The sequence below is a fragment of the Haliotis rubra genome, unplaced genomic scaffold (assembly GCF_003918875.1).
Source record: "Haliotis rubra isolate DU_JTF1 unplaced genomic scaffold, ASM391887v1 Scf155, whole genome shotgun sequence".
Taxonomy (NCBI): domain Eukaryota; kingdom Metazoa; phylum Mollusca; class Gastropoda; order Lepetellida; family Haliotidae; genus Haliotis; species Haliotis rubra.
In genome coordinates, this window is record NW_025765503.1 from 58,187 (window position 1) to 68,556 (window position 10,370).

Sequence of the window (10,370 nt, forward strand, 5' to 3'; positions counted from 1 at the left end):
AGTGTCGTATCCTGCGACAAGTGAGTGACGTTTGTTTAACGCCGCTTGAATAGCATTTAAGTAATTGTATCACGGCGTTTTAAAGCGGTATTTGAGAAAGTCCCGAAATAATTCATTCTTAGACATGGCCAGACAGAGCGTCTTTCCGGCGAATGAAAATATGTAAATATATGCCTGCACGTCACAATGTCGTCAATAATCCTGAACGCGATGTTGAAACACCTTTTACCTCACCCCTGACATCTGAAAAACTTCGAGCAATGACACGACGATAATGTTTCGGCACTCCTAAGCTACACAACTATGTGCAGCCAACTGCCGTACTTTCAACCCCTGGGCCCAGTGCTCCTAGGAGAGCAATGAACTGATAAGTTTATCCTCAAGCCGAAGCTTTTAGAAATTTATATTGAGGTTATCAGTGAGTGAGTTTTGGTTTTACGCCGCTTTTAGCAATATTCCAGCAATATCACGTCTTGGGACACCAGAAATGGGCTTCACACATTGTACTCATGTGAATACCCTGCATTGTATTTTTTGAGTGTTGGCGGTGTTTATTCTTACTACGGAATATTTACCGACCCAAAACAATCAATCGGTTTAACGGGGTGTAATAATAACATTAACAATTCCGTCGTCGGAAAACCTGTACTCATTCTCCCACAAACATTACGTACACATGTTGGCATCAATATGTATTAAGTTATACAGTCAGTGTTTTGTCATTCGGAGAGTGAGAACAGACAAAATAGTTCCAATTGTACCAGTTTCCTACACAGTGGCGTAGCTACATATTGGCAGAATAACAACTGCCTGCAAATATGTGTCTATGCGGCAATCTATCGCTCCGCACGGTAGAGTAACCGCCCTTTATCAAAGGGAAGCTACTCTAATATCTAATATCTTTGTTATGCTACAATGATTAGTATATAAATTCGATACCTGCACACATTTTTCACCAATCTAACAGAGCAGGTGTTTTGGAACATTACAATGTCTACAATGTTATGAGTATTTCAATGTTATCGCCGTAAACAGATAACAGTAAAGATACAGGCTACAGTCTATTGTTATCGTTCAAACGGATACTTTTGTTTTCATACATGTATATATTGTCCGCATAAAGAATTGAATCAATAGTATATCAATATTGCCAAAGTGTTGACACAAAAAGGTAAGATTAACTCTATGATAAGTATACATATACCGACATATTTCCTCAGTTCCTGAGATGACACTGCATTTCGTTTTGGCAGGTTGTGGCTGTTTCTGGTATTGTATTTTTTGGAAGTGAATTTAATAAATCATATCGTACATGAACAGTTGTTCATGACATTGAATCAAGCATTATATATTATTATGAGTGCTAATTAGACCCAGTGGTTGCACAGAAAACTCTAATAACGGCCACATAGCCTATAGAGCAATGTAGAAATGATTATCCCCTCAACAATAACAAGAAATATATAAGAACGTTCTTTCCCTCCCAAAAGTAAAGGCTTCGTTACACTCCGATTTCGTCCGAAGTTCTACAAAGCAACTTTAGCACTACACAAGATTTAGTAGTAAGTCTATGTTAAGGTGAATAAATGAGTTGTTTATTTACGTGTCACGCATATGCTTACTGGATATACACACATAATAAATATACAAAGATAAAATTGATTATGCAGGCCGAAGAGACACGTTGTAATACTGTAAAATATACATAATTTCATTAAGGTAAGATAACAGTGCAATTAAATAGATAGATATAATATAAAATATAGATAGATATAGATAGATAAAATATAATAAATAAAATAATGACTAGTTTGAACAACATGTAGTTGAAATATACTTAAAACATTTGCGACGATAAAACATCTTAAAACACATTAAACCTAATTTTGATAAGAAATTATTAGATGATAACATAAATTTAAAATTAAAATTAAAATGGGTATGGGAGTAAGCGGGAGTATAGGTTTGGTTTGAGGTTTGAGATCAAAGGCACCCGTTTGTACAACGGCACCTTGGTTCTGGTTGTGTTAAGGGAGATATTATAACAATGGGACATTAAAGTAACGGTTGGTATTTGGGTTGAGTTGACCTATTTAGTGCCCGTGCAGCGAGTCTTATCTGCATAAGTTTAAACCCGATAACGCGACCTGTACAACCGGTGAGCACTGTATAGTCAAAACGCGTGCGATCTCCAGCTTGTGCATAAGTAGTGTAGTTTCAGGTCTTGTTACGCACACCCTCTCCCAAAACCCAGGCAGTATTATCGACATAGTTCGGGCGAGTATACAAGCACACACATTCGCACGCACGCACGCACGCACGCACGCACGCACACGTCTCACACACACAGATGTGTGGGTGAAATAATCTTTCACGCGAATAACCGCAGTCTTCTCGTATGCTTCACCAAAATGGTGAGGCGGTGGGGTAGCCTAGTGGTTAAAGTGTTCGCCGGTCACGTCCAAGATCCGAGTTCATGGGCACAATGTGTGAAGCCTATTTCTGGTGTCAAATGCCGTTATATTGCTAGAGTATTGCTAAAGACGAAGTAAAACTAAACTCACTCACTCATTCGCCAGACTGGTAAGCGTCTAAGACATGAAATATCACTTCCGTTTTCCAAGACATGTTTCATAACTTCCGGTTTTCCTCCCAAGTCACGCTGACATGTCTTCATGTAACTGTTTAGAAAGAACCCGTGAAGATCTGGGTTAGAATTGGTCTTCAGCAACTCATGCTTGTCGTAAGAGGCGACTAACGGGATCGGGTGGTGAGGCTCGAGACCTGGTTGACACATGTCATCGGTTTCCAATTGTAAAGATCGGCTCTCATGGTGTTGATCACTGGATTGTCTGGTCCAGACTCGATTATTTACAGACAACTGCCATATAGCTGGAATATTGCTAAGTGCGGCGCAAAACTAAACTCACTCACTAACTGTTTAGAAAGAATACTCTTCTGTATTCTGATTTTCCACTCACTCACTCACTTTTCATATTTGCAGTTTTCGGAGGAAAGCATGACATCATCCGTCATCAAATGAGGAGAATACGGCTGAAGCTGACATGGTGCGCGTGGATGAGCTTCATCACCTTCCTTGCGCTGTGGGTGATGGTAACCGAGTTCCGTCTTCTGTTCTCTGGGCGAGACGACTCCAGACGAATTGTGAACTTCTTCAGCATGGACAGAGACCGTTTCGTAAATTTACATGAATATCAATTCATTCTAAACACAGGCGTCATTGACGTAGATGTAGTGACTGTGGTCGACTCAATGCCGTCTCACGTGTCCAGAAGGTCAGAAATCCGGAAAACGTTCGGCTCCGTGAGGTATTTCAAGGGTGTCTCATCCGCTACCGTTTTCGTGCTTGGCCTTGCTACAAACCATGATCTCCAGCGACAACTTCAGCAAGAAGCAGACACCTACGGCGACATGATCCAGGGGAACTTCATCGACGACGACCAGAACATGACCCACAAACATGTGATGGCGATGTATTGGGTGCAAGGTCATTGCAAGCGCGCCAAAGTTATTGTTAAGATAAACGATGACGTCATAGTCAACCCTTACAATCTTGTCAACTATATAAAAACGACGACGTTACCGAACAATACGATTCTTTGCAAAGTTCGAACTAAAGGTATTCCTGAGAGAAGAAAGGGCAAAAGTGGGTATATACCGATTGAGCACTACCCTTTTCCGGTCCTCCCTGACCACTGCCCAGGATTCGCCTACATTACCACGCCCCATGCCTACCGGACGTTGTGTCGGGCGTCACGTGACTCGCGGTACCTCCACAACGATGCCGTGTACGCCACAGGCGTGCTCGCACTGCAGGCGCATGTTCGGAGACATCACATGGGCGATAAATACATTGTGTCAGGCTGTGGAGAGGAAGAAAATATTCAGAGCATGCTGAAGGACGCCATTTTTGTTTCGAGTGAGAAAGGTCAGTGTCGTGACATTCATGAACTATGGCCTCGTATGAAAAGGACTAACCACTGATATTGGTGAAACGTATTTCGAGGCATTCAGAAACTGGAACAACATGAAACATTTATTCATAACAACTTATTTATTTTTGCAAGGACTCTTCAGGGCAACTGTTTAATGCTTCATGAAGTGCGTTCGTGTGTATGCGTGTGTGTGTGTGTGCGTGTCTATACTGCTGGGATTATTGAAGATATTAACTATAAGGAAGAGAGTTTTATGGATGTCAACTTCTATATTATGAGGAACGGAACGTTTCGGAGTATATCCTTGCTCCTTCATCAGAAGCACTCACCTGATGAAGGAGCAAGGATATACCCCGCAACGTTGAGTTTCGGATGTCAACTTTATTATGTGGAACGCAACGTTTGGGAGTATATCCTTGCTCCTTCATCAGGAGCACTCACCAGATGAAGGAGTAAGGATATACTCCGAAACATTGTGTTCCTCATAATAAAGAAGTTGACATCCATAAAACACTTCTCTATATGTATCACTTCTGAATGTCATTTAAAGACCAGATTATTAATAGATTGAGATAGCCGCTGTCCACCCTGACTGTTGAAATTTTATAAATTCGAAGTTTCGGGTATTACGTAAGGAGGTAATTAGGCGTTAATCGACGCTCCGGGCATTTAGGAAAACAAAATACGTTATACAGTACATTCTTTATTGTGGCCACTGTGCTACAATATACAGTGTACACTGCTCATAGACCCTTGATTCACATCATAGTCATCCCAAGTGAGCAAGGTAGCCAGTCTGATCAGCATACTTCATTATGGAAATCTCTTGTCTCTGAAGCTGGTCCTTGAGATGCTGAAGCCTTCTGTCAAGCTGGCGGTAGCAGCGCTTCCTTGCTATTGCACGTCTGCGGTCACACACTTGCGCAAGGCGGGCCTCCACGAAGGACTGCTCTCTCTTCAACACAAGAACATGCTCATAGATGTTGGGGTGACATTTCCCACTGATATTGTTCAAACGATGATGCCAACCTTGACTATTGTTCGTGCGACGGCCATCATTCAGGAATTGGTTCCACAGCTCCTTCTTCCACTGATTAGGTCCATCCACCCATGTCTCTGTCATGTAGTCCATAAATATGGTGATAGCAGCGCCTTGAGGCTCGTTCTCCCTCGTAAATTAGAGTAGAGCGGATTAGCGCAGTAGTTCTGTTATTCGCAGGTTCATGTTCTCCAAGGCAGTCGACACTCCGGGTGTTATGAGAGCAGTGATGAGCATTGCCCCACTCCGCTGCTTTTCGACGGTCTGGGTGTGTATTCGATAAAACATTCGACACTTGAGTCAAGGTGTGACAGTGGGATTAAAGAGGCCAATTATACCGTTGTGAAATCAGACAAATAACGTTAGATTGTCCATTTCGGGAGCAATGACCTTAGTACAGTAGAGAATACAATGGATAGTTTCAGAATTATAATGAGTTTTTCAGTTTCCTTTTTCCACTGATAAATTTAGGTTAAGAGAATGGTTTTCTTGTAAGGAAATAACGTGAACGTTGACGAGAAGGCAGATTCAGATTGTGCCACTTGTGCAGTGCCTTAGCCCTATCTATCAAAAATCGGAAAGCCGTTGTGGGAAGATGTCTTGTCTTTTATGTAAGAAAAACATTGATGTAATATGTTGGTCATGATCTCTTAAATGTAATTAAAAATTCCAATAAAAATGTTCTGTTTTTATATTTATGTACGATTTATTTTTCATTTACATTACACTTGATATGATAAATATTCAAATTTGTACTTGTAGCTTTAATAAATATTTCAGTACAAAAAAAACCCTTATTACTACTGAAGTTATGGTCCAATTTAACGAAACATTTCCGAATTAACGAAACATGTACATGCAGTAATGCCCTAAACGTGTGTTTGTTTGTTGTTTAACGCCAAACCGAGCAATAGCCCAGGTATGTGAGGGTAGTCTGTTAATACTCTGGGCCAGACAATCCAGAGATCAACATCATGACAATCGATCTACGCAGTGGGATACGATGACATGTGTCAACCAAGTCAGCTTGCCTGATCACCCGATCCCGTTAGTCGCCTCTTACGACAAGCATGGATTGCTGAAGATCAATTCTGATGGATCTTCACGAATCGTTTGTTGTATCAATAATGCTTGATTTGAAATACAGAGCGCTACACTTGTAGGATGTTGAAGATCAACTGTACTTAAGGTGAAGTCAACTACGACAAGCATGGGATGCTGAAGATCAGTTCTAACTCGGATCTTCATCGGTCCAAAGCATTAATCAATTCAATTCAATTCAATTCTTTATTGTATGAAAGGCCATAGGCCCATTTACAAAAGAGATACATCTTGACAATGGCATATATACATTGTAATCAATTTTCTAACTAATCAATACTTTTCTTAACAAAAATGCATGGTAGATAAATAGGGCAATTTTGTGTTGTTGTGCAGGTTCTTTGCAGGAAAGTAAGGAAGACAACGGATTAACGTTGATTTCAGATAAAGACAGTTGCGGTAGATACTTATTTCTTAGATTTTCATATACAGGACAAATAAACATAAAATGGAATTCGTCTTCAATAATGTAACAGAATGGACATAATCTTTGGGTTTTTTCCATAGAAACATATCTGCCACGGTTAATTAATAAATCATTAAGGCCTAATCTAAAACGTATAAAAGCATTGCGAATATTTCTGTATTGAAGGTGAGCAAGATAACACTCTGGCTCAAGCAACGACTTAAATTGACGATATGAATCATATCTAGAACTTTCATTAATAGTTGAATGCCATTCCTGTTAACACATATCAATAGCCCGCATACGAAACTTACTAATAAACATATTTGCTTTGCGAGCTGTCTGTGATAACCAAATACAGTGTACAACCAAAACCATATCTAAATAGTAAGGTGCGAATATGAGATGTCCAGTTATTCTTTCCAAGATAATCAAGATGTAAAAGCATATGGAAAGCTTTTTTAGGTAAACGATGTTCAGGCATATTAATTATTTTACACCAATATTTTAAACAACGACAATACGATGATATGTACAATGGGAACCTCCCACATTCACCATAAACCATAGCATTTGGTGTTGACAAACCAACATTTAGAAACTGTTTACAGGCAAGCAAATGAAGTTTTTCTATGGTATAATACTCTTTAAAACCCCATATTTCAGATCCATACAGTAAAATCGGTTGTATCTGAGAGTGAAATACTTTGAAGTAAATAGTCGGTGGAATAAGACCGAGCATAGGAACAACAGAACATTTTAACCAGGAAGGGCATAATGTCACGTAATGAGTATTTCAGCATTTCTGAAATAACACCATTAACTCCAGCAGATTTACCAACTTTAAGACGAGACACAGCATCCAGTATATCATATTCGGTAATAGGTGATTCCAGCACAAGCCTATCAACATCATTAAACTCTTCACTTAGCACATCGCTGTCACAATCTGATAACCAATTGTCAACATCGTAAGCAATATCTTCCTTGGAAAAGAGATTCTTAAAATGACATAACCACTCCGTTTGCGATATATTTACTATGGGGGTAGAGCGACTTTGCAGAGAACGTATATTTTTCCAAAATAGTTTCGGGCTGTTTAGGGAGTTATTAAGTCGCTCAAGTCTTGACGATTGGATATCATATTTGAACTTTCTGCAAGAAGATTTATAAATGTTTCTAAGTCTGCACTAACCTGTACGATTATATTCACTGCGACATCGTCTAAACTTTCTTAGGGCTTTCCTGCTTTCTGTCCTCGCTTGTCTACAAGCTTTATTCAATTTAGGTTTACTAGTTCCAGGATCAAAATGCCTCATTTGTCTTTTCATACTTGAAGCTGAATGAAGAAGACAATGTACAAAATCTGCAATCCCCTCTTCATGGGAATTTTCGAGTTTAGTTAATAAAGAATTATCATTGATATGCAGCATCTGTCTCAATGATTCATCCCAGACAAATCTAAAGTCAGCGCCATGGTCATCACAATCTACAGTACGCTTAGCATGACTGCTTAAAGGAAACCTGCAAGATAACTCAAGGGGGAAATGGTCAGAGTATAACCGATCACCAACATTTAGCATTTCTACAAACTCAACAAAACTAACAGATGCAAGAAAGTAATCAACAACACTAGAACCCCTTTCTCCTACATAAGTAAACTCGCCGCCTTTGTCACCTTCAACTCTCCCGTTCAATATATACAGACGACAAACATAACACAAATCCAATAAAATGCGTCCAAATCTATTAATAGTAGAGTCATGTGACGTCCGCTGCTCGACAGGGCATTGTCTTCATCAATATATATATCATCATTACCAAAGTCTACACTTTGCTCAAGGATTGGATTATTTTCATTAGCTGTGCGAGCATTAAAATCACCACAAAGTAATACATGTGATGACGTGAAATCAGTCCAATGATCCAATATAAAAGCCTCAAGTTTATCAATAAGGCAACCTGAATTATTATGTCTGCTGTATACTAGTCACATAAAGAAACTGTGCATTGTCAACATATTATCCCAGTTGATAAGTACGATAACAATGTCAAAGGTACATATAAACTTTAATGGAGGGATCATGAGACCATAACAAGTCGGGAGAATTTCAATTGAAAAGTCAATCACAATGACGTCACGAGTCCACAAGCGGGACAGGGGTCAAACGACCATGTCACAAGCTCAATAACGGGTATGTCCACCATCGGCATTGAGAACAGCAGTGCATCGACGACGCATAGAGCCTATCAAACGTGCAAGGAAGGCTTGTGGGATGTCACGCCAGATTCTCTCAAGTTCTGTTGCAAGGTCAAGGACGTTATCTGGCGGATGAGGAAGACGACGTAGAAAAACATGCTCTATCGGGGAGAGATCCGGTGAATTTGCAGGCCAAGGCAGTAAGTCAACGTTGTGGTGTTGCAAGAAATCAATAGCAACCCTTGCCGTATGAGGGCGGGCATTGTCCTGTTGGAATGTTGACCCAGGGCCATGACGTTGCAGAAAAGGAATTGCCACAGGTCGAAGAATCTGATCCCTGTAGCCCACACCAGTTAAGTTGCCCTGGACAATCACCAAAGGATTTCTTTGGCGTGCTGTTATTCCACCCCAAATCATCACAGAACCACCACAAAAGCGATTCCTCTCCCAGACACAAGCCTGTGGTCATCAAACATTTTACACAAGCCACTAATGTTCCATGATAATATTGACAGTTTATTGTTACCGGTGCGCGAGTAGTTTCCATCCTGTGAGAGAGGATCCTGGGCCTGTCCGCACTGCTCTCTCCTGTTATGATTGTCACTTCGCCTCGTTTGGCGACTGGTTTTCTCCGATCTTCCCGTGTCTTGGGGTTGCGCATCATTACGTGGTTTAGTCATCAGCTTACCATTTGTAAAGTAACCGATCAATTCCTGGGCCTAAACATCCTTAAGTTGTTGGTGTTGTCTGGCGGTTAAATCACTGGACACGCCATAACCGTTACTCTTGAGTGTTGCTCGTGATTTCAGAACCTCGATCTTGTCATCAGAGAGGCGTAGTTTAGCGATGAGCGGTCTCGGTTTAGAGATGTCAACACGTTGGGGGCCCAGTCGATGTGATCGTATGACGTCATCAGCAATTCAGGTCTTAGTCTTTACATTATTGTTCAAAATGTTAAGTACTTTGAACTTACAATCGTTGTGCGACTCCCCTGTATCCTCTGCAACGTTGTATATAATATTGTTGTCACGTCTGCTGAAGGCTTCTAGTTTGTCGATCTCGCTGTCGAACTGTGATATTTTCTGCTCTACGTTTTCCATCTTGACGGAGATCAAGGAGACGTCCTCGTACATTATGTCCTGATTGTGACGCACATTTTCCAGATCACTATGGAGGTTTGACAGCTTTGTTTCGAGATCTGTAAACCTGGTACTTAAATCGCGGACTTCTCTCGAGAGTGAGCTGATCTGGGCTCCAAGCTCATGTTTCACGTTCTGTACCTCCTTCAATATGGGGGCGGTGAGGTAGCCTAGTGGTGAAAGCGTTCGCTCGTCACGCCGAAGACCCGGGTTCGAATCCCCACATGGGCACAGTGTGTGAAGCCCATTTCTGGTGTCCCCCGCCGCGATGTTGCTGGAATATTGCTAAAAGCGGCGTAAAACCAAACTCAGTCAGTCCTTCAATATGGTGTCCCTAACTTCGTCTAGGGTCACTGGTCCAGGGTTCATTTCTACGTCGTTAGCACACAGAATCCTATGTGTTATAACCCCCAGCCGGCACATGATTACCTCCTTATAGACAAGCGTCGGGCGTACGTTGAGATTGAGCTACCCAAGCTGTACAATCAGCTTCAAAAGGCATGACGTCAGTGGCATATACAAGTTCATA

General features: G+C 41.0%; 1 protein-coding gene across 3 annotated transcripts in view; it reads left to right on the forward strand.

Annotated features, from left to right (window-relative positions):
* LOC124270808 (beta-1,3-galactosyltransferase 1-like) overlaps window positions 1-4,236 on the forward strand; it is a 29,759-nt gene extending 25,523 nt beyond the window's left edge. For all 3 annotated transcript variants that reach the window (XM_046705854.1, XM_046705853.1, XM_046705855.1), the window contains exon 2: window positions 3,005-4,236. In XM_046705854.1, coding sequence (XP_046561810.1) covers window positions 3,040-4,005 — 966 coding nt within the window. In that variant the 5' untranslated portion in view covers window positions 3,005-3,039 and the 3' untranslated portion in view covers window positions 4,006-4,236. The remainder of the gene's footprint in view (window positions 1-3,004) is intronic.
* Window positions 4,237-10,370: the final 6,134 nt, after the last annotated feature.